This window comes from Danio aesculapii, chromosome 23, assembly GCF_903798145.1.
Source record: "Danio aesculapii chromosome 23, fDanAes4.1, whole genome shotgun sequence".
NCBI classification, from domain to species: domain Eukaryota; kingdom Metazoa; phylum Chordata; class Actinopteri; order Cypriniformes; family Danionidae; genus Danio; species Danio aesculapii.
Genome location: NC_079457.1, coordinates 49,227,548 through 49,255,133, shown reverse-complemented (window position 1 = coordinate 49,255,133; position 27,586 = coordinate 49,227,548). Strand labels below are relative to the sequence as shown.

Below are 27,586 nucleotides of genomic sequence, written 5' to 3'. Positions count from 1 at the left end.
TCACCATCATATCATCCCCTTTAAATAATTTCACTATTTTTTTGTATATTTGATTGAGACAAACAGCAGCGGTGCAAATTTAAATTTTCTTATTTTTTCGTCTTGTTCTAGTCCAAATATCAACAAATTCTTAAATCAAGAAGCATTGTCTAGACAGGCACAAAATATTGTGTTGTTTTCAGAAATAATGAGTCAAAATGAAGCGAGTTTGTCTTTAAAACAAGCAAAATAATCTAGCTTTTCCTTTTGACAAGATAATCTTGCTCACCACATTGGCAGATTAGTTTATCTTTATCAGTCAATGCTTCAATCCAATGTTGACGTCGAAATGTTTAAGAAATCAATGAGAATAAAAAATAAAAAAAATCTAAGAAAATGGCAAAGAACATCCAATGTTTTTGTGTTCATTTCTTGATGGCTCCAGCTTTTCATATTGTACACTGCAAAAAATGCATAATTACTTAGAGTTTGTCCTTAAAACAAGCAATATAATCTAGTTTTTCCTTTTGACAAGATTATTTTGCTTACCGTATTGGCAGATTAGTTTATTATTCATATAGTGAGTAAACTCTGCTTGTGCTTCATCGGTGTGTGTGATGTGATATAGTTTTGAACAGTGCTTCAGTATTCTTCTTCTATTATTATTCCCTCCAGAAATGTCTTGAGCATCTGTCTGCGCTCCCGTCTCACACCTCCAAAAGCCTGTCTTAGTCTGTTAGGTTGTATTATCTCTCCCCAAACCCTTTTCAACATCTTTCTGAATGAAACGCCTACTTTACTACATCCAATCAGCTCGCAGTAAATAAAACAAGCCACGCCCACTGTTTTCTCATTTAATATCCTGCTTCTTTAGGAACTGCATCACAATACGAAAAAAAAATAGTTGCAGGTATCATCTATTTAATGTACTATTAGTGTTCAGTTGAATAGTTCAGAGATATATGCGCTCTAGAAGTAATTTCCTGAAAAGTGGCTTTATTCAGTTTCTCTTACATAACCATGCTATAGAACCTCACTGTACACACAACAGTAACTCAGAAATAATAAATAGTATTTAAAATCATATTTAATAGTTACAGCACCAATGTCTAGTGGATTGGGGTCGATAAAGCCCACTGATGTCTAATGACGTATTTTACAGTAAGTGTGTCTGAAGCATCGCAATCAATGCTTTAATGCGATGTTAACGTTGAAATGTTTAAGAAATCAAAGAGAATAAAAATCAATCAAAGAAAATGGCAAAGCAAATCAATTTGCATTAATACATCCAATGGTTTTGTGTTCATTTCTTGATGGCTCCAGCTTCTCATATTGTACACTGCAATAATGAGTTTTTGTCCTGTTTCTACTATAAATATCTAAATATTCTTAAATCTATAAGCATTGTCTAGACAAACAGAACATATTGTGTTGTTTTGAGTAATAATAAGTCAAAATGAAGTGAGGTTTTCCTTTAAACAAGCAAAATAATCTCGTTTTGGCTTTGAAATAACATTATTTAGCTTAACCTATTGTCAGATTATTTTGCTTTGCTTGTACACAATATGTTTTGCTTGTCTAGAAATGCTTCTTGATTTAAGAATTATTAGTTATTTAGACAATAAACAAGACAAACTCTACATAATAAAGGATATTTTGCAGTGTAGACATCGTAAAATCCCTCATGAAGCTCAGAGTTGCACTTCATTACACTTCTAATTGTGCTGTACAAAGACACTGCTAACCATGTAGTTGATGACTGAAATATAAATGCATATATTTCTTTTACATCAACACAGTGTGATGAATCAGTCTTTGGTTGTATCTACACGTTTTGACGCTCTTGAATGAAAGCTCTTGAAGACTCCTCTGAATCAGCATCTGCTTGGATCGGCGATGCTGATCGGGATCCACCGACTCTTCGTCAGTTCTGTTTTTCCTCCAAAAGTGTTCCTGGAATTGTTATTATTTTGGTTAATGGTTCTTGGGGTTGGAGGATTTCCCGTGAGCCGCGGCACCCTGACACGCCGTTGTGTCGCAGATTCCTGGCGATCCCTGGTGTCCCGGTCGGCCGCTTCTACCTGGCTCTCCGGACTCTCCCGGGTCTCCGGGAGCTCCGTCACGGCCATCTTTAATAATGCCATCCACACCAGGCAGACCTGAGGGACACAGAGAATTACACTAACATCACTTAAAGGGCACCTATTATGCAGAAATCCCTTTTATAAGAGATTTGTGTCAGCAGTGTGTGAGTATCTCCAGCAGTCTCTAATGGTGAACAGTAATGAATTGTGTTTGTTCTAATCAGACTTGATGCAGAAACACTTTGATTGGCATTCTCTCTTTGTACGTGTCATCAGAGGGGGAAAGCCCCGCCCACTAGTGCCCATCTCTCCATCTCATTAGCATAAACAGCAGCCCTGAGTGAGAAGCAGCCGTCTGTCCATTAGCCATTAGAGTGTTTGAGCTGCTGAAGATAATGTCAGCATAGACTAAGAGGATTCTAGATGTGGAGTTTTAGATGAAGCACAAATGTAAGTAAACACATCATGCAGTTTTTAAATAAAGGTTTTTATTATTAAGGCTAAACGAAATACAATTTCTTGGGATCTCGGCATGATGTTTTGAGGATCTTTTGCTTGATTGTGAGCAGGTGTGGCAGTAATCTGGTCTGGGTGCAGCTGGAGAAACTGAACCCAAGTTGTTTTAACAGGGGGGGGGGGGTTGTTTTTTCACACAGGGCTATGTCGTTCTGCATTTGGTTTCCCCTTAATAATAAAAACCTTCATTTTAAAACTGAATGACGTGTTTATTTGTGTTATCTTCAAGTAATATTTACATTTGTGAGATGATTTGAAACATTAAAGTGTGACAAACATGCAGAAAAACAAGAAATCAGTAAGGGGGCAAACACTTTTTCACACCACTGTATATATATTTGCACGTCATGATATTGCCAAGTACGATGTGATCCTGGAATAACATCTATGTTGATTCTCATACATCAGTTTTGTTGGGAAATGTAATCCATAACTATACCCTAACCCAAAAACCAACCATAACTGTAGATTATTCCCAAAATCAGAGGGGAATAATAGATAACAATCATGTAGAAGTGCATAAACCTAACTGTAAGACTAAACTCAACATGAACTGTAAATGTATCCTTTAAATCTGATTGGCTGATTGGAATGTTGTTCCAGGATCAACATGGATGTGAATCCAGGATCATGTCCTACTTGGTGAAATCAGGCTGGTGATATATATTTGTACTTAATGTAGTTATATAAAGACCATACATACCATGGTCACCCTGATCCCCAGTGGGCCCTTCAACTGCTTTACCTATCGGCCCCTTATCACCCGTCTCACCGACATCCCCTGCAGAATAAACAGTACATATACAGTTATTAATACTTACTGTAAGGATTTCAAGTTGTTCCAAGTTTCATAAAGTTAATACTGATTATTTTTAAAGAAATAAAGTGTGTGTAGAGCCCACAAGAAATCTTGCAGAATCACCTCGGTGCTCTTTTCATTATCAACATCAATAACACAACCTAACAGTCTGCTCAATCTGACCTCATTTACACATTTACAGTACACTAATAACATCAGAAGCTGTATGTTAGTATTATTTAAGAAAATGAGCTGATATAAACTAACAATGATCAGCTGTGATTTCATTAACTAACAATACTAATTATTTATGAAGGAATTAGTTATTTTGCAACACATTGAATAATATCTATTGGTCTCAGTGTGCAAAAACCTTAAGAGTGGAAGGAAAAGAAGTATAACAATGTTGATAAATAATTTTTTTTGACGTCTAACCTTATAACCATGTGTTAATAACAGCTCTGTGTCCATCCTCATATTTTTATGCACATTTTGGATTATTGCATTAAAAATGCTTGATGGAAAAGCCAAAATGTGCATGAAATGTGAAAATGAACATTAAAAAAATGTATGCACATATCTGGGTAGGATAAACTTGTGCATAAACACTGTTGTAAACAGGCTTGGTGGGTAAAGTTTGCGCATGCGCTTCATCAGTCTGTGTTTTGTGATGTAGTTGTTGACAGATGATTGCGTTCGGTCTTCATCTTCTGAGGCGCAGCTCATTTATTAGAGAACAAACAGCACAGTGGAGAATCCCAACAGTGCAGCAGACTCCACTTCTCTCAGTGATATCTGTGCAGGAGCTGCAGGAGCTGAGGAGGTGATGCTCTTCTGTTCATCATTGAATGGAAACGCTGATTTATTTGCAAATATATTATGGGATATTCCAGCTTTACACATAAATCTAATTCACATCTTTGGATGGAAACGCAACTAATAACAAGACAATGTGGTCGTCCTCTCACCTCTAGGACCAGGATCACCCAGATCTCCAGGCAGTCCTCTATATCCCGGAGGGCCCAGAGATCCAGGGTGGCCGATAGATCCCACTTCTCCTTGCTCTCCAGGAGGTCCAGGGGGTCCAGGACGTCCCACAGCCCCAGGAGCCAGAGGTCTTCTCAGGTTAGCGGCGAGCTGAGCTATCTGATCTGTGGACAACACAAACCGCATCATGAAGCTCCTCAGAAAAGCGGTTAGTTACTTTACTTTGAAAAACCCGCTGCCTTAAGTTGATTTTACTTTAAAATAAGTCAGTCAATCCGTTGACTTTGACATTGACTTGTTTTTTTACTTAAAGGTCCTGTGAAGTGCTTTGATATGTGCATTTATTTCTTCAACGTAATCTCAACTGAAAAATGAAGAGGGGGCGGGACATAGAGTAACTCCTCCCCCTTAAAAAACAAAGCAGCCAATAGCGTTTAGGTTTTCTCACAGGTCTGTCAGTGAGAGTGGTTTAGCTCAAGAACATCAAATGAACAGCCAATGAGATGAAGTGGGCGGGGCATGTCTGATACTATAGAGCATTTGATTGGTCAGAAGATTTGATAAGAAACTGATGAGAAGAAAATCATTGATCCATTTAGGTGGAACTGACAAACTGCAAAGGTTACATGTTTATATCAGGTTTATATCTTCTTTGTCACTGTTTTGTAGCACACTGCCTTATAGATATCGTCAGCTTAACATACTGATACTAAACTCTAAAAAAACTCAATTTAACTGGACCTTTAATAATTATAAGGGAAGTTTACTCTCTTATTTAAAGTAAAGTCAGCTAATGGTTTTTACAGTGTAAGAGTGTAACTCACCATCAATCATTGATCCACACAGTTCCCTGATGTGCTGTTCACTCGCCAGTTTACCCTGCAACACAATCACAGCAATAATAACCATCAAAATTACTACAGAGAGCCACAGATCTACAGTCAAGCCCCAAATTATTCTTATATTGTCTTAAAGTACACATGAAATCCAAACTGACCATGTTGATGTTGTGAGCTCACATGGCTAGTCTTGTGTTGAACAGTTCATCTGAGCATGTCATTAAGAACTAAACAATAGTTTGCTCTTCTAATCTTTAATGCAAATCTGAAAATGCACGTCCTGTATGTGTTCAGTTCAATTCTCAGATTTGCTCTGTCTGAGGTATTGGGCGGGGATAACATACTTAACCACGCCCCTCTAGCTGTCAGTTTTGACAACAAACAGAAATAATGAGGAGGAGGAGTCTGTTAGGTTGTAATAACTCTAAACCCTAAACCCTTTTCCCCATCTTTCTGAATGACACGCCTACTTTATTACATCCAATCAGCTCGCAGTAGACTAAAACAAGCCACGCCTTCCAGGTTGAATAAAAGTAATTTAAAGTCTACATAATGAATAATGTCGGGGTGACTGTATATTGTCAGGCGTTGACTTACAGGAACTCCTGTTTTTCCGGCGACCCCTGGGAAGCCCTGTTCTCCCTGCAGTCCCATAGCTCCTGGTTTTCCGGGCACTCCTCTAGCTCCGGTCTCTCCTTGGGGTCCTACAACTCCTTTGGATCCGAGTTCACCATATTTACCAGGCTATAGCAGGGAGGGTAAACATGTCAGCAATATAATATATGCATTTGAACTTAAAAGTCTTCAGTGTCAAAAGCATTGACAGTAAATATATACATTATTATTCTTTTATACTTTTCCCCCCAATTTCTGTTTATCAGAGAGCAGATTTCTCCAGCACATCTCTAATCATAACAGTGTTAATAACTCATCTCTGATGTCTTTTCTCGTCACCATGATGACAGCACATAATATTAGACTAGATATTCTTCAAGACACTAGTATTCAGCTTAAAGTCACATTTAAAGGCTTCACTAGGGTAATTAGGGTAAAGTTAGGGTAATTAGGCAAGTCATTGTATAACAGTGGTTTATTCTGGAGACAATCCAACACTAATATTGCTGAAGGAGCTAATAATATTGAGCTTAAAATGGCTTTAAAACTATTAAAAACTGCTTTTATTCTAGCTGAAATAAAACAAATAAGACTTTCTCCAGAAGAACAAATATTAGAGGAAATACTGTGAGAAATTCCTCAATCTGAGAAACATCATTTGAGAAATGTTTGAAAAATAATAGATATTTCTCAGGAGGGCGAATACTTTTTGCCCTCAACTGTATATATTTATATTTGTAATATATATATGTACACTGTTTTGTAATAATTTGACAGTTGTTGATGTTAAAGTACAACTACAAATATAAATTCAAATATTGATTTCTTAACAATTTTGAAGTAAAAAATGTGTACAAATGTCTTTATTTACAGAGATGTGACCAGCGGTTTAACCAATAAAACAAATGCTTTCCTCAAACACGACTAGAACTCATAAATACAGAGAAACTGTATAAAAACAAACAGATTCGTGCATTTATCATGATGTATTGTGCGTATAACAGAAGACAATAAAGAGCAAAAATTTAGTGTTTTTTTTTAGTTGAAATAAAATTGTAAGGACTAAAAACACCAATTTTTCACTCCAGAAGCACCAGAGATTCCTCTTCTTAGCAAAAGTAACTTAATAAAGGCATTGGCAAGGAAAATACATCAATATATACAGTAACTACTGTTGTTATTAATATTATAATAATGTTTTAATAGATCATTAATCATTTTGTTCTGGTTTTAAAGGACAATAAAACATGTAATTATGTCGATATTTGTGTAAAATATGAAAATAAAGATTATTATTGATTTGATAAATGTGATCTCACCTCTCCCTTCTGTCCAACAGGACCATACGGACCCTGAGATAAAAGAAAATCTTTAATATAGTGAACATGTTTGAGTCGAGTGGATATAAACAGAAGACATTAGCATTAGTATATGACACATGTCTGTGCTTCTACATCTGACTGGTTTACATACAGGCTCTCCGTTCTCTCCGGGCAAACCATCACTTCCAGCAACTCCCTGAAACACACAAACACACACACTAAATCACTACACAAAACACACAACTGATCACTTTCTCCATCACAACATCATCTGCATCCTACCATGTCTCCTTTAGGTCCTCCAGCTCCACCTGGACCCTGAGACACAAAGAGAGAGGACAAAAAGTGTTCAAAACAAAACTCACACTGCAACAAATGATTACTTAGGAGTTTGAGTCTTGTTTCTAGTCCAAATATCTACAAACTCTTAAATCAAGAAGCATATTTTCAGAAATAATGAGTCAAAATGAAAGGAGTTTTTCATTAAAACAAGCAGAATAATCTGACAATGGGGTTAGAGAGAATAATATGTCAAAGCAAAAACTGGATTATTTAGCTTAGCCCATTGGGTACAATCCAACACTAATATTGCTGAAGGGGGCTAATAATATTGAGCTTAAAATGGCTTTAAAACTATTAAAAACTGCTTTTATTCTAGCTGAAATAAAACAAATAAGACTTTCTCCAGAAGAACAAATATTAGAGGAAATACTGAGAGAAACTCCTCAATCTGAGAAACAGCATCTGGGAAATATTTATAAAAGAAAAAAAAATTTCACAGAAGGACTATTTTTAACTCTTTATTGCATCAGACATGCTAAAATACAAAAAGCGTCCTCCTTTCTGGACAGTAAAGTCCAGAAACATACAAACAAACACTGAGAGAGATTATTGTGCATGACTGACCCGCTCTCCAAACCCGCCTCTGATTCCTGTTGGACCAGGCAGACCTGGATCTCCCAAAGCTCCTTTCACACCCTGCACACAAACGCTATTATTATTACTAATCAGTTCAACACTTCTGCATTACACCATGTTGCCCTTTCTTATGTCCTTTAACAGATTGCATGTGCTCAATAACTTCTATCCTGACCAGGCCCATGCTGAATCTGCATGTACAGAAACCAGTAGAGTTTTTAGCCCATCACTGAGTCTATTTATTTACTCATGTAAATGTGTGCAGATATACATTAACTCTGCAAAAAATGCTTTTCCTACTGTGAGTTCTGCTCTTGTTTCTAGTCCAAAAGTCTAGAAAATCTGAAATCAAGAAGCATTTTCTGGACAAGCAAAACATATAGTGTTGTTTTCAGAAATAATCTAAATGAAGTGAGCTTTTCCTTTAAAACAAGCAAGATATTTCCATATTTTCACTTTGATTTAAGATGATTCTGCTTCCCTCATTAGCAGATTATCTTGCTTGTTTTAAAGACATTTTGAGTCATTATATCTGAAAACAAGATGATATTTGTACTTGTCTATAAAATACTTACTGATTTAAGACTTTAAACTAAAAATACTATGTAAACTTTGTTTTAAACTAAATTGAGTTGATCACACTTCATTATGAGACAACAATTTTAGCACACACTATTGTAAAGTAATCCCCACACATGCAGCTCACCTGGAATCCTTTCACACCTTGTGGTCCAGTGTTTCCAGGTACTCCAACGCCACCCTAATGAACATGCGGATATAATATGAGAACACACAGGATTAAAGCAGTTTATTGATACTAGCTTTAATTAGTGTATACTCACAGCCACACCTCTGCCTCCAGCCTCTCCTCGCTCTCCAGGGATGCCGATCTCACCCTGAGGGAGAGAGAAACTCATATTATTAATACTCATATTATTTATTAAATTACCCATTACATGTTTTTTATTAATGTCAATATAATATAACAAAATATTCAGCGCTGTGATAAACCCACTGTACTGCAGCTGTTGCTGATGACGCTAAATGTAGAAATCTAACATTAGCATTTGTACAACACATGTTCATTTAGTCTCATCTTCAATAAATCATTCAGTTCTTCACTCATTAATCTTCATCGTTCATTGCTGGATGATCATTGTTGAATTATTCAGTAGCAGATTTCTGATGGCTGGTGTTGCCACCTACTGGTGAAATAATGTAATTGCTGCCTACAACTTTCATTTAAGAGCGTCGAGTTAAATGCAGATGACGGTGATTTTAATCTTCACCATAAACATCAGTGGTGTTATCTGAACTGTAAACTCTTCTCCCAGTACTGCTGTGTTATTTGACAGTTTGTAACTTCATAACTAACTCTGAACACTAAAGACTCAATCTCTTTCTCGATTGTTGCACTTTCAGATTTGAATGCAGCGATTCGAGGATTAATAAACATATGCAAATCACCATCATTTATAATTGATGTTGCATGGTTGTTTAATGGTTAATCGTGCAGTTTTAACTAAATGCATTAATACAGGCTAAACAAGTATTGACAGAAAACACCTTTAATAACCTGAGTAACCCAGCACATCTCCAATAACCCACCTTTAATAACCTGAGTAACCCAGCACATCTCCAATAACCCACCTTTAATAACCTGAGTAACCCAGCACATCTCCAATAACCCACCTTTAATAACCTGAGAAACCCAGCACATCTCCAATAACCCACCTTTAATAACCTGAGTAACCCAGCACATCTCCAATAACCCACCTTTAATAACCTGAGTAACCCAGCACATCTCCAATAACCCACCTTTAATAACCTGAGAAACCCAGCACATCTCCAATAACCCACCTTTAATAACCTGAGTAACCCAGCACATCTCCAATAACCCACCTTTAATAACCTGAGTAACCCAGCACATCTCCAATAACCCACCTTTAATAACCTGAGAAACCCAGCACATCTCCAATAACCCACCTTTAATAACCTGAGAAACCCAGCACATCTCCAATAACCCACCTTTAATAACATAAGAAACCCAGCACATCTCCAATAACCCACCTTTAATAACATGAGAAACCCAGCACATCTCCAATAACCCACCTTTAATAACCTGAGAAACCCAGCACATCTCCAATAACCCACCTTTAATAACCTGAGTAACCCAGCACATCTCCAATAACCCACCTTTAATAACCTGAGTAACCCAGCACATCTCCAATAACCCACCTTTAATAACCTGAGAAACCCAGCACATCTCCAATAACCCACCTTTAATAACCTGAGAAACCCAGCACATCTCCAATAACCCACCTTTAATAACATAAGAAACCCAGCACATCTCCAATAACCCACCTTTAATAACATGAGAAACCCAGCACATCTCCAATAACCCACCTTTAATAACCTGAGTAACCCAGCACATCTCCAACAACCCACCACAACTTCCTCAGTCATCATTATATTTTACTGAAAGCCTAAATGCTTTCATACATGTGATCAGAATGACACGAGAGGCGATCTCTCTGCGATTGTTATAAATTTAGAATTAATCTACAAGTGAAAAGAAATTAATAATCCGTGTTTGACGTGTGATCCGTTACACCCCTACCAAATATTATTCATTAAATTACCTATTACTTACATTTTATTAACATCTACCCCTACCCCAACGCCCACTGTAATGTAAAAACTTAATTATTGTGAGGTCATTGTGTTGCTGTAATAATATAAATAATTATTGTTAACTTTCGGCTGCAGCTGTATACCTTCTAGACTTTACCATTATACAGTGCTATCCTGTAAAAACGGTCTCATTTTATTACAGGAGTGTGCAGTACACTGTATAAAATGCTTCTTACTTGATGTTTTAGTCTTGTTTCTAGTCCAAATATCTACAAACTCTTTAATCAAGAAGCATTTTCTAGATATATATAAAATATGGTCTTATTTTCAGAAATAAGGAGTCAAAATGAAGAGAGTGTTCCTTAAATCAAGTACAATAATCTGACAATGAGGGAAGCAGAATAATCTTGTTTTCTCTTTAAAATAACATCATTTTACAGATTCTATTGCTTTTGATTTTTAAGGAAAAACTCTCTTCATTTCTTAAAACAAGCCTGTTTGTTTTACTTGTCTAGAAAATGCTTATGATTTAAGAATTTGTAGATATCTGGACTAGAAACAAGACTAAAACTCTAAGTAGCTTTTTTACAGTGTATTCCACAGCTATAGCTCCAGAGGTTACAGGAACATTGGCTGGAATCATCATGCATTATATACATTATATTCATTCTATAGACTACAGCTGTCAGAAACTGATACATACAGGTATACCTGGCTCTCCAGATGGCCCCGCTTCTCCCATTTCTCCAGGATTACCCTGCAGGAGTGATCAACTGGTTAATTATACAGCATGACAGATCAAAATATGATTGATTTAGAGAGAAAAACACCACAGTAAATCAGTCAGATGAAGAATGCACAACATAATCAGTCTAAAGCTGCAGTCACACTAGAGTTTAGCATGAGAATCACTGCTGGGATGATTAGACATTGATAAAGGCCAGCGATTGCTCTATATTTGACCATCTATTGGCCTCTCGTGATGTACTTTAATAACTAAACCATACAGAAAACTATATCAATTACATAACTCAAACAATAATGTCAATTCACCAGCTATGGGGAACAGAAATCAAAATTAATGCATTATAATACAGAATAATTCCCAAATATCAAACAGACGATGCAGAACGGAGAACGCCAATCACAATATTCAGTTATATAAATAATACAAACATTTTTAATAGTTAATAGAAATCAGCATCTTTTACACTGTATTTAAAAAGAAAAAGCCCTTCAGCAGTGTTATACAGCACCACTGCCACACGAGTAGACCATAACCCTCATTTAAAACAAACTTTATTTAAATAATAATTATAATATATCATAATAACGATCGATATACTCACCACTCCTCCTTTGGCTCCTTTTGCTCCAGCTTTACCAGGCAAACCCTGCAGTGTATACAGAGAGAGAGAGAGTCAGTTGCTGGAGCTGTGCTGTAACAAACATACACACACACATGCATGCAACCACACACACACATGTATACACACAAAACACACATGCACACATACATAACCCCACGCACACACAGACACAAAAGCACACACAACCACACACGTACACACAACCACACATGCATGCACAACTACGTGCACACACACAAACAAGCACAAATAAACACACACACACACACACAACCACGGACACATATGCAGACAAACGCTCAAAAACACGTGCAATTAAACACACAGACACACACGCAGACAATCACACACACACACACACACACACACACACCCACTCACACGCCCACACAATATGTTATACTTAATAAAAACTTAATGTCTGTAAAGCCTACACACACACACACACATGGATATAAACCCCAGCATCGAGAGACAGCCAGAATAACCTTTTAAAATAGCTCCTCCATTAATTTTAAAGACTTCCAAACATAATCCCATTATTCATATCTACGATTCCTAATCTCCATATGTGAGTATATCATCTGTGTGTTCGTCTATTCAACAGTGTAAGTGATGGCAATACGTACAGGCAGACCATTGGGCCCTTTCTCACCGGCCACTCCAGCTCTGCCCGCATCTCCCTATAAACACACACACACACACACACACTGACAGTCAGCTGCTGTTTAATACATAAATAAAAACATTCACATATAAAACACACACTGATTATCACCTTTTCACCATCCAGGCCTTGAGTTCCGTCCTTCCCATCCCTGCCAGGGATCCCCTGCGGTTAGACAACACATACACTAGCATTATTATTGGACAAACATCTAACGTTTATAATGATACGCAGTCAATGTTTTCCTCACAGGTTCTCCTTTAGGTCCTGCACCTCCGGGCACTCCCTTGGGGCCTATTTTTCCCTGGTCAGAGGATGATATTGATACCGTAAGTCAATCTGATATTACAGAAACGAATGTCTGCAGTATGAACTCGGATCTGTTGATAAAATGAGCTTACTATCTCTCCTTTGGGCCCATTAAAACCTTGAGGTCCCTTTTCTCCAGCATCCCCCTATTTAGACGATACACAGGGCAAATATTATTCACAATATAAAGACCGTAGCCCCAACCTAAACCTTATTGAGAATAAACCTTTAAAACAAATCACTCACGGTTTTCCCAATAATGCCAGCGATTCCGGGCTTCCCTCTGGAACCAGGTATTCCCTACAGAGAGTGTGGAAAATTCATGTGGAGATCATTCAGTGTGGGATTTATTTGATCAGTTTTAGTAAAATGCGAGGCGGAGACAGACTGCTGAAGTCAATATTGTTTTAAAAAAGTGCAGTGTAAAGAAGAGAAGATTATCAACACATTTTAAACATCGTTTTCTTTTCTCTTTGCCTGATTATATGAATGTACCGTTGAATTATTTACCCTCCTGTTTCATTCATTCATTCATTTTCTTTTCAGCTTAGTCCCTTTATTAATCTGGGGTCGCCACAGCGGAATGAACCACCAACTTATCCAGCATTTGTTTTATGCAGCGGATGCCCTTCCAGCTGCAACCCATCACTGGGAAACCTCCCGTTTCATTTAATTCTTTTAATTCAGCACATCTCTGATCATAACAGTGTTAATAACTCATCTCTAACAACTGATGTCTTTTCTCTTCATCATGATGACAGCACATAATATTAGACTAGATATTCTTCAAGACACTAGTATTCAGCTTAAAGTGACATTTAAAGGCTTCACTAGGGTAATTAGGGTAAAGTTAGGGTAATTAGGCAAGTCATTGTATAACAGTGGTTTATTCTGGAGACAATCCAACACTAATATTGCTGAAGGGGGCTAATAATATTGAGCTTAAAATGGCTTTAAAACTATTAAAAACTGCTTTTATTCTAGCTGAAATAAAACAAATAAGACTTTCTCCAGAAGAACAAATATTAGAGGAAATACTGAGAGAAATTCCTCAATCTGTTTAACATCATTTGGGAAATATTTGAGAATTCAAGCAGGAGGGTGAATAGTTTTATCCTTCATCTGTGTGTAGTGTGGTGTTATTGAGGTCTTACTCTGTCTCCTACTGCTCCGACTGGACCCTGCAGGCCTCTCAGCCCTCGAGAGCCCTAAAATAAAGCAGAGAACAAGACAATGAGTGGAAGAAAGCCTAAATGTGGACATTTCCACAAATATACATTAAAATAAATATATCTCCATCATCTGAACATTTGGATATTTTGAACATCTCGCTACTTAAAGGGACAGTTCACCCAAAAATGAAGCACAATCCGCTCATATTGTCATCTGTTTCGAGCTACCAATATTTGGATCACATATCAACAAACAAAACAGAGATATGATCCAGTGGTGTAGTCCTAAAAAAAGGTGGTGTACTATTACCCACCCAACCCGCCCATGCTGAATTATAATTTAACCTGAACGTTTCAGCAAGACATCATTCAGACTTTGAAAAACAAATTAAGATGAGAGTTAACAAAACATTTGGTATACAGTTAAAGGGGATGCGAATACACGTAAATTAGGGAAGTCTAATCAGCAAAACAGGTGAGTATACTGAGGGTACACGCAATTATTGATCCTCAGAAGTCCTAATACCCAAACAGCTAGTGGAAACAAGTAGGCATACTGAGTATACGTGCGTATAGCCCCAACTACACCACTGATATGATCACAAACTAGATCCATTTTCTGCTGTTTAAAACCCTCATGTCTCTGTCACAGCTACAGTTCAGTGTTTACATTTATCTTGTGGGTATTCCTCAGAGATTGAGTCGAAATGTGAAACTATCAATAGACCCTTGCTTCAGAAAAGAGGTCCAAAGTAGACACAAAAGAGGTGTTTAAAAGCAGGTCTAAATGGGAATGTCTACTTGTGATCCCATCAGCCCAAACACATCTTTACACCAGGCGTAAAAGCATGGCCAAAGGTGAATTATGGCTGCATGATATTGGATAATATGACATTACGATATGTAGTTTACTGTGATATATACTGCAATTTGTGTAGATTATTAATTATTTTCAATAATTTAATCACTTTTTAGTCTTTTTTATGCAGTGCATCTGCTCAAATTATAATAAATAAATAAATAAACAGTGCTAAATGTTTTTCTGCAGAGTCTAACAGTATTCAAGGACAGAAATTGAACAGTCAATGTAAAATAACATGATGGTCATGTTGCATATTCAACAACATCGTTATCTTTTACTCTTTAATAATCAATCTAATCCTGTGATGTGACTACAGACGATGCACACATTGCGATATCAATGCTCAAACACTATATTGTTCAGGCTTAGTGTTATTTTTAATCCCACCTGTAATCCCACTGTTCCTGGGACTCCTGGTGGACCCGGCGGGCCCTGATCCCCCTGAAGAGCCGATTAAAAACACGACACATGTTATTTTCTGCTTCAGTTTCATTAAGAGCAGCTTTAATAACGTGCTTTAATCTATGAGAAATCTGGAAAACATCTCACCTTCTCACCATCTTTCCCCAACTCTCCTTTACCTCCTTTATGACCTGTATGACCCTGAAGGAGGACACGGTCATATTCTTAATAATAAAAGACATATTTAGTTCTCTCTGGTGTTGATGTAGCTTTGCTGTGGTCAAATACCTTAAATCCAGGCATTCCAGGAGGTCCAGGAGGACCCGGAGGGCAGATGGCAGGACACTACAGATAAAGCAATGCAATTAATCCTCAAGCAAATAAAATCAAGTGCATCAGGAGGTTGTTATCTCAGAATAAAGCCTGACAAGTTTATCAGCAGCCCGATGTGAAGCGCAGCACTGTTGTAGAAGACTGAAGGGTTTATTCTGAGAAAACAACCATACCGGATGTGCTTTATTCTCATTATATGACTATATAGCATACGAGCATACGAGCATACGAGCCGTTTAACATACCAGAAGATCTCCACTGCCCTCAGGGAGAGTTCCCGGGAGTCCCTAAAAAGCATAAGGAGAGCACATAAAGATTATTCACTGTAAAGTGTTGTGCACATTAGTTCCTCTGGGGAAGCGCGGGTACTTACAGGAGGTCCGTCTGTGCCTGGGAGACCAGGGAGTCCTGGCAGACCCTCGGGACCCTAAAAACAATCACGATATATATATATATATATATATATATATATATATATATATATATATATATAAACAAAGCAAATAGTAGTATAGTATTATAATTTATAGTATAATAATAATTAAATACAAATAAAAATAAATAAATAAAATAATAAATCAGAATAATAAATCATCTCTCTTTCTCTCTTATTACCATTAGGTGAATAAGAATAAATATAAGTGTGTGTGTGTGGGTATACTGTACAGTATGTGTGTGTATAATATATATATATATATATATATATATATATTCACATTTTAAATGATAAGTGGTATTGATATCTGTATCATAAAAATGAACAAAAAGTATCGGTATCGTATTGCATGAAAACATTGCGGTATCGTCCATCCCTAAGAATCAGTTGAACCGCTAGCTATAAATGCATCAGGTGTGACCATTAATTAAAGTCTTGATGTCATTAATGTTATTACGACATTGTGTTTATGTTTTTGTTGTGATTTATATTGGTATTTTGCTGCTCAGGGACTGTATGTAGCTAATTCAGGGGCAGTTTTCTGATTGTCCATTGTACCTGTCGAATAAAGAATTAATATTAAATAAATCTAAATGAATATCCCACTGGACGTGCACTCACCGGCGGACCCTGGGGTCCCGCTCCTCCTGGAAGACCATTGGCTCCAGCGAGACCCTATGATTAAACACAGGCACACAGAAGACCAGAGCTTGATTCTGGACATTTGCATTTGTCAGCATCCTCCGTGAATAATCATGATGCTGGATATTGTTAGCCATTATTTGGATGATTCTTCTTTTAATATTAGTGTTTGACATGCACTCACCAGAGCTCCTGGCCTCCCTCTGCCCTGAAAACCGCAAGAGAAAAGACTTGTTGACACTTTATAATTGCACCACACTGTATTTATATTTATTTATTTATTTTTGTTGAGAGTAAACATAATAATGGGGGTCTGCATGCATTTAAAGTGATTGTGTTGGCTTAAATAGTTAATAACATTTCATATTAAAGTAGCTACTGCAGCAGTCTGGTCTTTATATTTGCATTATTCAGATGAATTATAACATTGACGATTTGATTATTGACCAGGGCAGGAGTTGTTGTCATGGCAACAGATGTGTCCGCTCAAACCTGCTCAGCTGATTTATTATTTCATATAAACAGGATCAGACTGTGTTAACTCAAGCTAAGAATACTGAACTAACAGTATAACTTCTGTTTTGGCTAACACTTTAGTTTAGGTCACAATTCATGCTATTCACTTCTGGCTTATTACCTGGTTATTATTAAGATATGAACTGTTTATTAACACTTATATAGTATGGCCTTATTTTACAGCACTAATCCTAAAACCTAAACCCACCTACTACTTCACTAACTGATAAGAAGCAGATAATTAGTAGTTTATTTAGCTAGCAGTGTTAGTTCATGGTTTGTTAATTCTGTGAATTGTGACCTAAACTAAAATGTCACCTTTTTTTGCTTACAAATCAATAAATGTTTACATTCAATTTAAACATATTTAATGTAGAAATAAAGGAAGAAGGGGCTGGTACATTTCCAAATAAATATTATTGCAATAATCGTATATGCAATATCCATATTGAGGCGCAATTAATACAGTTTTACTCAAGTGCCAAGCATATGTGTTGGATACACAATTTATTCATTTTCCTTCAGCTTTATTACTATTTTAGAGGTCTCCACAGCGGAATGAACCGCCAACTATTCCAGCATATGTTTTACACAGCAGATGCCCTTCCAACTGCAACCCAGTACTGGGGAAAAAATGAAATAATGAAATTTAAAACAAAACAAAACCTAAGTAACAAAATTAAAGTAAACAAAACATAAATAAATAAATAAATAAATAAAAATAAATAAAACAAAACAAAAATAGACTAAACTAAACTAAAGTAAACAAAAGAAAACAATGCAAAGCTAAAGTAAACTAAATTAAACAAAACAAAACTAAGCAAAACTAAACAAAACAAAAATAAACAAAAGAAAAGTAAACAAAACTAAACTAAACAAAGCAAAACAAAACTTAGGTAAACAACCCCAAAAAAAGAAACTAAAGTAAAACAACACCCAATTAAACAAAGGTAAACTAAACTAAACAAAAGTAAACAAAACTATACAAAACAAAACTAAAGTGACCCAAACTAAACTAAGTAGAAGTAAACAAAATTAAAATAAACTTAACGAAACAAAAGGTAAACAAAACAAGTAAACAAAACAAAAGTAAACTAAATAAAAAATTTGCTAAACAAAAGTAAACTAAACAAAACCTAAGTAAACTAAAGTAAACTAAAATAATGTAAACAAAACTATACAAAACAAAACTAAAGTGACCCAAACTAAACTAAGTAGAAGTAAACAAAATTAAAATAAACTTAACGAAACAAAAGGTAAACAAAACAAGTAATCAAAACAAAAGTAAACTAAACAAAACATAACAAAAGTAACTAAATAAAACTAAACAAAAACAAAACAATTAAACATAGTATAAACTAAATTAAGCAAAAGTAAACAAAACTAAAGTAAATAAACAAAACAAAGCAAAAGTAAACTAAACAAAACCTAAGTAAACTAAAGTAAACTAAAATAATGTAAACAAAACTATACAAAACAAAACTAAAGTGACCCAAACTAAACTAAGTAGAAGTAAACAAAATTAAAATAAACTTAACGAAACAAAAGGTAAACAAAACAAGTAAACAAAACAAAAGTAAACTAAATAAAAAATTTGCTAAACAAAAGTAAACTAAACAAAACCTAAGTAAACTAAAGTAAACTAAAATAATGTAAACAAAACTATACAAAACAAAACTAAAGTGACCCAAACTAAACTAAGTAGAAGTAAACAAAACTAAAATAAACTTAACGAAACAAAAGGTAAACAAAACAAGTAAACAAAACAAAAGTAAACTAAACAAAACATAACAAAAGTAACTAAATAAAACTAAACAAAAACAAAACAATTAAACATAGTATAAACTAAATTAAGCAAAAGTAAACAAAACTAAAGTAAATAAACAAAACAAAGCAAAAGTAAATAAACAAAACTTAAGTAAACAAAACTAAAGAAACGTAAACAAATCTAAACTTAAAATAAAATAAAAGCAAACAAAACTAAACAAGTTATATCCAATTAGTAGTTATCTACAATTGTATTTAGTAATGTAAATTTGAGTGATACAGTAAGCGCGTGGCTTAATGCAGACCACCTCAAAACCTCAAAATGCTTTTTTAAAATTAATTTAAATGATGGTACAAAGATATTTAAGCCTTAAATAGAGGGATTAAAACACTGTGTTGTCACGTAAAGCAAATGCACTCACAGCTAAAATAAAATAAATAAATAAATAGCCTGAACTAAAGCTACAAATGCTGAAATCTGCTGGAACGTTGATGTGATTTTGCTGGCATCACTGATATGTGAATATTAATTAACCATAATTAACAGCATTTACAATGATCACCAGCACAATTCAGTCTGATATTTTAATCTGATTCACAAACTTGAAGCACCAAATTACCTAGAGCTCTGAAACCACGAGCAGGGGTCCTACAATCGCCCCCTATTCCCTTAATCGTGCACTATTTTAGAGCGCAGCTAGTTTTAGTGATGCCCAGACCATAGTGGAGGTTCTCAATCAATTCCACAATGCACTGCAATAACGAGTGTATGACCCAAGTCCTCGCTGCAGCCTGTAACCATGATGACGTACTGTACTGCCAACTAAGGTAGCGCCTATGCTACTGTGACGGTTGGGTTGAGGGTACGGGGAGGTGTAGGCGATCGTCCATTACAAAGTGGATCTGGTCCAGTACATCATCAAGCTGTGGGCAGCAGCGAGGACTGTGTCCACTCAACAGCCAGAAAATATCCACAGTGCACTGTGAGAGTTTCCACATCTGACCACAAGAGGGCGTCTAAACCACAATTCTATCAGTTTAAATATACAGCATTATTGAATTAATTTACACATCACAGACACCACACGTCTTTGTTTCATTACTAATAGACCGCGTGTTAAATAACTGCGTCCCAATTCGCATGCTATCTGCCCTAAACAGTATCCAAAAGTAGATTTAGTGTGTGCCAAACTGTAGCATGTTGAAAAACTGTAGCATCCATTATATCTGTACTCTAACCGCTAATATTACCCATAATACATTGCACACTGGATGTGAATTATATTAGAACTACAAACACGGGTCAAAATTATAAAAAACTACAATCATGGCGGATGTGTGAGATTGACAGTTCAGCAGAGAGGAGGACTAGTGTAGGGAACAGTGAAGGAGTGAGTTCAGATACAGCACTTGAGTTTTCAGACGTGACATTTAACTGTGTGCTGTTGTAAATCGGTTGAATATTAAATATGATATATGACTGTGTTTACTGTGGATTTACTGATGCTTGGCACATACAGGGGGTCCATCGGGTCCGGGGGGTCCGGAGTCACCCTACGACAGCAAACAAATAGGAAGAGGAGGAAGAAATAAGTCTCTGATGTTAAACAGTCATTCATTTCTGTCAACGTATTGAGGAGGCATTCAGTGATTCAACAACAAGAGGCAACACACACACACACACACACACACACACACACACACACACACACACACACACACAAGAAGAGCAGATTAAACAGAGGAACTGATTGTGCTCGGGTAATTAAGGGCTTTTTTGTCTAATGTTTTTTGTTTAATGACTGTTTCTACAGGTGGTTTGTCAAACCCACTCACCTGTGTGAGGCACACTCAGAAATACACAATGCTTGTCTAGAGATATGGAGTGATTATAAGAAAGTATCTGGTGCACACAGAGAGATGAGTGTTTCTACAGGTGGTTTATTAAACCCACTCACCTGTGTCTAAAGTGGAGCCAAAATATAAAGGGTTAAATAACAACCGTCTGGTATTATGTTTTTCAGTGCAAACATTATTCATATGGGTTATAATAAAGTGAATAACACCACATACTGAAGAATCGCAGATATTTGGCAGAACTACGTAAGTTTCTCTCAGAGTTTTAGTCTCGTTTCTAGTCCAAATTTCTACAAACTCTTAAACCAAGAAGCATTTTCTAGACTAGTAACGAATACTGTCTTGTTTTCAGAAATAATGAGTCCAAATGAAGAGAGTTTGTCCTTTAATCCAGCAAAATAATCTTGTTTCTGCTTTAAAATGTCTGCAGTGTAAAACAGCAGTGAAATAAATGAGCCAAACTAACGACCCTTTACTCTCTCCAATCTCATCACATGTCTTTCCCTGTATAACGCTGTAGTCAGTCACTCAGAGTTATCCTGATTTCTGCTTATTCCTGAAGACTAATTAAGATCAAACCTGTGGTGGGCAGAGTTCACATTCCAGCCGGGATTAAAGGGAAGCAGAGATTGGTGTAAAGTCACCTGAACCTCATTAAATCTGGCCTACGAGACGGCTTTAGCCCACAACATCAAGAGGACACCAAACGTACTTCACAAGAGCTACAGGCAGAACGAGACGGTTTTATTTGGTGGTTTAACTACAGTGCTTTTAATTTACTGGAAACGTTTCGCCTTTATTGCTGGTATGTTAAAACCGATAAACCACAATGCTTTATTACGTCTTGTTTCTAGTCTAAATATCTAAATATTCTTAAATCAAGAAGCATTTTCTGGACGAGCAAGAAATAATGTTGTGTTTCAGCCCTGCAGTACCAGACATGACCACCAGGTTACATTCAGTTTACCATATAAGGGCGTCCCCTGTGTTTTCAGGAATATGAAGCATTTTTTTGCATACTTTGATAATATTTGTAGAGTAGACATCAGATTCTGAAGTTCTCCGTGCAGATTGGTGGTATTTGATTCGAATTTATTCTCTTAAAGCATCTGAAATACGGATTGCTGTAGCAAAGTAATGCTTCACCGCTCTGAGTATTCTTGTTGCAGTTGAATAAATAACTGTTGCTCAGTGATATCCATCACAAATCAGTCACCAGATATGAAAACTAGAAATGCTACTCTTTTAAATGATGTATAGTTTGTCATGATGGCCTAATGTTTAGATTATAATACTATGGTTTAAATCTGTAACTGTAAATGCTCCGCAGGTTGTAGAGTGACAGTAAATGTGCTTTACTATATTACTTTTCCTACATAAGGTAACATGTATTCAGAAGACTCAAACCTTTCCAATGACAGATCATCCGGCATTATTAGATTAGGATTTTAATTGCAAAAAAGAGATGAAGACAGTTAGAAAATGACTTACTGGTGCTCCTGGTGGTCCATCTTTGCCAGCGGGACCGTCTGGACCAGTCAAACCCTACAGAAGGGAGATTTTTAATGCAGAAATGATATATTTTACACAATAAAAGGCTCCCAGATTTGGGAAAAATCCTCCATTGTTGACTTACATCCACACCGGGCAGGCCTGGCAGTCCTGGGCTTCCAGCGGCGCCCGCTTTACCTGCTTTTCCTTTCGGACCCTTCAGTCACAAAATAAAGAGTTTTAAAGTCAAAGCAGGATCTGTGCATAGGTTCCACATCTTACTAACGCATCTCAGAACCAGCTTTAGAAACATGCGGCACATTTATGTTGAATGATTTGCAGTGCTGAATTGACACAGGGTAATGAACTGCCAACTATTCTAGCATATGTTTTACACAGCGGATGCCCTTCCAGCTGCAACCCAGTACTGGGAAACACCCACACCCACACTCAGACACTACGGCCAGTTTAGTTGATCAATTCTCCTATAGCGAATGTGTTTGGACTGTGGGGGAAACCGGAGCACCCGGAGGAAACCCACGCCAACACGGGGAGAACATGCAAACTCCACACAGAAACACTAACTGACCCAGCTGAGGCTCGAACCAGCGACCTTCTTGCTGTGAGGGGATTGTGCAACCATTGGAATGGCAAACATTGGAATGGCTTGTGCTTTTAAGCGCTCTTGAAATGCCTAATAATTATCACAGGTCTAAAAACAACCTTCCCTGCGTTATGGATAGACTTTTGCGATGACAAACTATTGTACCTGATCAACTATAGTCATAACTGGACATCGGGCATGCCACGATGTGACTATTGCAGATGTGTACAATGCTGAATCCATATATTGTGCAGCTCAATTATGTAATAATTCCCACTGTTAACTACCGGCCTATCACATGTGTATTATTAACATATGAACCGTCAATATAAAGTATCATCTTATTCAACACACACTGCAAAAACGCTTCATTTCTCAGAGTTTTAGTCGTGTTTCCAGTCTAAATATCTACAAACTCTTAAATCAAGAAGCTTTTTCTAGACTAGTGAAACATATTGTAATGTTTTGAGTAATAAATGAAGAGAATAATGGGTCAAAGTTAAGAGAGTTCTTCATTAAAACAAGCTCAATAATCTGCTGATGGTGTAAATGTAATAAACTTATGTCAGATTAAGGCTGATGAACACTTGACACGTGCGCGAGGCGAATGTGACGTCATCACGAAGTTGGCGGAGGTTAGCTTTGGGTGGGCGCGACATGCTTTCGGCTTGTGGAGCGCACGAATGTTTGCTTGATTTTGATAATGATTATTCAGCAAGGTAAAGCAGCGCTTTTTCTCCTATTTTTAATGACCAGCCAGAAATGTTCATATATTAGTGTGTATTACGTCACACACACACAGGTCTAGTGAATATAACACACTGTAGACTACTGTTGATCAGAGGTCGTCACAGCGCATATAAACTATTCCAGCATATGTTTTACACAGCGGATGCCCTTCCATCTGCAACTCAGTGGTTAGCACAGCAAGAAGGTCACTGATTCGAGTCCCGGCTGGACCAGTTGATATTTCTGGGTGGAGTTTGCATGTTCTCCCAGTGTTAGCGTGGGTTTCCGGGTGCTCCGGTTTCCCTCACAGTCCAAACACATGCGCTGTAGGGGAACTGATTAACTACATTGGCCGTAGTGTATGAGAGTGAATGAGTTGGTGTTTCCCAGTACAGGGTTACAGCTGGAAGGGCATCCGCTGTGTAAAACATGCTGGAATAGTTGGCGGTTCATTCCGCTGTGGTGACCCCAGATGAATAAATGGACTAACCCGAAGGAAAATGAATGGATGAGTGTTATTGACCACGTGAAAAACCTTTAGATGTGATTTACTTCATGTAATCATGGTCGAAAATAAATGTAGAAACAGTCTAAAAATAAGTCAAACTATTATAATAACCATCAGGGAACATTTTGTGAAGTATTTGGTACGTGTGTTATTTTATTCATGCCATAATACAGATATATTTGTAGAGTAACCCATGCTCGCTTGTCATTAATATCCTAATAGACGTCGATATGTAGAACTGTCTGAGATATGAACAAAAGCAAGGGACGAAAGCAAGTTTGATTTAAAAATCTTGAAGGATATTAATGACATGACGCAATTACAGAAACTTCTCTGCTTATGCGTCTGATTATACGGTGGGTCTCTCTTGACCACCCCTGTCGTTTTAAAGCACATGTCAAGCATTAAAAGCCTCGTCCATTTCTTGAGGTGCACAGCGCCAGACGACAGTATAAATCAGCCTTTATTCTGCTTTCCCCATCGGCAGATTATTGAGCTTGTTTTAATGAAGAACTCTCTTCATTCATTACTCAAAACAACACCATACATTTCACTAGTCTAGAAAAAGCTTCTTGATTTAAGAGTTTGTAGATATTTAGACTGGAAACACGACTAAAACTATAAGTAAGAACAGGATCTGTTGCACTACATCCCTACTCCCTTACATTACTAATAATAAACATATAATTAGCAGTTTATTAAGCTAGAACTCCTAGTGCATGGTTGGTTAACAGTGTGAATTGCACATTAAACTGAACTGTGGCTTGTATTCATAGCTTATTTCATCAGGAGATTTACTCACAGGCTTTCCGGGAAGTCCAGCAGGGCCTGTTTTACCCTGTGCAGGAGGAAAAACAACAGTTTAATAAGCAAACCTGATCTGATCAATGACTACACTGTAATCAATATCTGTTATTGATCAGTTTCTGTGTTTATTAGTGGTGATGAATTGCATTATGGGATGTTGACCTCTGCTCTGTCCACTTCTGATGATGAATATTCAACTCTACAGTTTAATAAAGAGACTTTTACTGACATTTTAGTGGTTTGAGATAATATCAGAGATAATATGTAGAGAAATAAGTGTGTAGAATAACAGAACATGTGCTGCAAGGCTTCTTTAGCGTAATATACACCACCAACACACACTATACAGCACTTTATAGGTCACCTATGACGACTCCTCAAGATTAAAAGTTAGACGAAAGATCAAGATCCCACAATGCAACTCAAAAGCAGGAATAAATTCAAGAAACACGACTCACAGACGACAGAAAGCTGCTCATTTGGGGATATTTTTAACAGTGTGGGTTCAACAGCAGAAACATCTCGGGTTTTCTACGCTCTTTGGCTCTGGGTGGTGAATATTTGAGTGTTCAGGAGGGGGTTTTGGGAACTGTAGACGCAGTGTTTGATCTGAGGCTGAATGAATGGGCTCTCTGTCACCCGCACTAAACCTGACTCTCGTTTACTGAGGAAACATTCAGCGCTTTCACCGTTTACATGCTGAAATTCCTCACAGGTTCTCCTCACAACCCATAGCTCGCAACAACACTGCCTGCTTAAACATTCCAGTACATACCTGCTATATACAGTATATATCATTCATTTATACATGTCCTTCAATTTCTGCTTAACAAAGAGATTTTGACATTTCTAAATAGTTTTAATAACTCATGTCTAGCATCTGATTTCTCTGTGTCATGATGACAGCACATAATATTAGACTAGATATTCTTCAAGACACTAGTATTCAGCTTAAAGAGACATTTAAAGGCTTCACTAGGGTAATTAGGGTAAAGTTAGGGTAATTAGGCAAGTCATTGTATAACTACTAATATTGCTGAAGGGGGCTAATAATATTGAGCTTAAAATGGCTTTAAAACTATTAAAAACTGGTTTTATTCTAGCCCAAATAAAACTAATAAGAACAAATATTAGAGGAAATACTGAGAGAAATATTTGAGATGGGATTAATATTGCACAGATTTTTCCTCTTATAAACATGTCTAAAACATCATGTAAATGCATTCATTTTTCTTTGAAAGAAGTAACAGATGAATAAATACAATTAAAGATGATCGGACATGGGATTTGAATCCACTTTATGGATGTACTCACATCGATGCCATCTTTTCCTGGGGGTCCTGGTGGCCCCGGCAGCCCAGGAGCTCCGCGCGGACCCGGCCTCTGCTTTACATATACATGATGAAATAAAATCATATAAATAATAATCCTTGTAAAGTCCATCATCAAATAAACTCCTCGGTCTCAGCTCTTAATGCAGGAATGCTCATAAAGCTTCCTCACAAAGAAAGCCATTGTCTGACAATCACACTAGATGAAAAAGTTGAACCTGGTTACCTGATATTTTTATTTATTATGTAATTAATGCATTTATTTATGGCATTATAATTAGCACTTATTTAAATGTCACTGTTAGTTTTGTTACACATGGAGGAATTTCCTGAAAGGGACAATACAGTAGCCATAACTGCACCAGATTTATACATGAAAATAAATGTATAAACACTCATGTAAGAGTTTAATTCGCATTTACACCAACACAAGTTATATTTCACAGATTTATGCATGCAAAATAAAACAAAAACAAACTAAAATACATTTAATAAAAGCTTAGATTTCATTAATATGAGCTAATATTGTTCCCACAATCCGCAATAAACATCCTGCAAGTCACTTTAATGAAAGGTAAAGTTGGTTCTATAGTCGCACATACAATAAAACAGTAAAGCAGAATATAAAACTGCGAATACAGATTAATAATAATAATATTATCCGTTATAAGGTGTTATTGTTGAATATTGTGTGTAAAATCGCATGTAATAGCGACTTCAGAACATCAGCACTATGTCATTGACCGTCAGCAGTGTTGTACTCTTGATATTCATTAGCTGATCATCTGATTTACCTGTTTAGAGTTCGCTGAAGTGCCGAAAGTGCGAATATAAAACCATCTTTACCACAGTAAATGAGCCCAAACAACGAGCGTCAGGTTACGGTGTAAATCCCCCACAGAAAGCGCATCTTACCTGGGCGAGTGTGGATGTTAGAAACAGTGAGAAACAGAGTAAATGCAGTGCTGAGAACACGACCATGGCTCCTGTCCTCTCCTCGGTACGGTGCCCAGTGCCGGTGTGGGTCAGTCCGGCGGCTGATAAAGGGGCAGTGGGGGGCGGGCATCAGATCACACACACGCCGGGACGC

At 36.9% G+C, this 27,586-nt stretch overlaps 1 protein-coding gene across 2 annotated transcripts; it reads right to left on the bottom strand.

Annotated features, from left to right (window-relative positions):
• Nucleotides 1-954: 954 nt before the first annotated feature.
• On the bottom strand, nucleotides 955-27,586 carry col9a3 (collagen, type IX, alpha 3). Of its 2 annotated transcripts, none has more exons than XM_056449555.1 (32): nucleotides 27,412-27,586; nucleotides 26,480-26,548; nucleotides 25,161-25,196; nucleotides 22,663-22,734; nucleotides 22,518-22,571; nucleotides 20,688-20,723; nucleotides 17,071-17,094; nucleotides 16,866-16,919; nucleotides 16,182-16,235; nucleotides 16,054-16,095; nucleotides 15,764-15,820; nucleotides 15,623-15,676; nucleotides 15,461-15,514; nucleotides 14,194-14,247; nucleotides 13,286-13,339; nucleotides 13,132-13,185; nucleotides 12,981-13,034; nucleotides 12,842-12,895; nucleotides 12,693-12,746; nucleotides 12,043-12,087; nucleotides 11,397-11,450; nucleotides 8,902-8,955; nucleotides 8,766-8,819; nucleotides 8,048-8,119; nucleotides 7,424-7,459; nucleotides 7,293-7,337; nucleotides 7,139-7,171; nucleotides 5,802-5,948; nucleotides 5,190-5,244; nucleotides 4,347-4,529; nucleotides 3,283-3,360; nucleotides 955-2,138 (listed from the first exon to the last, which is right to left on the bottom strand). In XM_056449555.1, the coding sequence occupies exons 1-32, from the start codon at nucleotides 27,475-27,477 to the stop codon at nucleotides 1,954-1,956; spliced, it is 2,037 nt and encodes a 678-aa protein (XP_056305530.1). In that variant the 5' UTR covers nucleotides 27,478-27,586; the 3' UTR covers nucleotides 955-1,953. The 2 variants fall into 2 exon arrangements, with proteins under 2 accessions (XP_056305530.1, XP_056305529.1); XM_056449554.1 differs by having other exon boundaries at nucleotides 26,480-26,551; nucleotides 27,412-27,585.

Excerpts from the sequence above, each read along its gene's own strand:
- col9a3 (XM_056449554.1), bottom strand. The coding sequence starts at position 27,477 with ATGGTCGTGTTCTCAGCACTGCATTTACTCTGTTTCTCACTGTTTCTA. Across the intron at positions 15,515-15,622 it reads TGGGGAAAGATGGTGAGAAG|GGGGATCAGGGCCCGCCGGG; the intron begins GTGAGATGTTTT and ends TCGGCTCTTCAG. Across the intron at positions 8,120-8,765 it reads AAGGTGTGAAAGGATTCCAG|GGTGTGAAAGGAGCTTTGGG; the intron begins GTGAGCTGCATG and ends GTTTGTGTGCAG.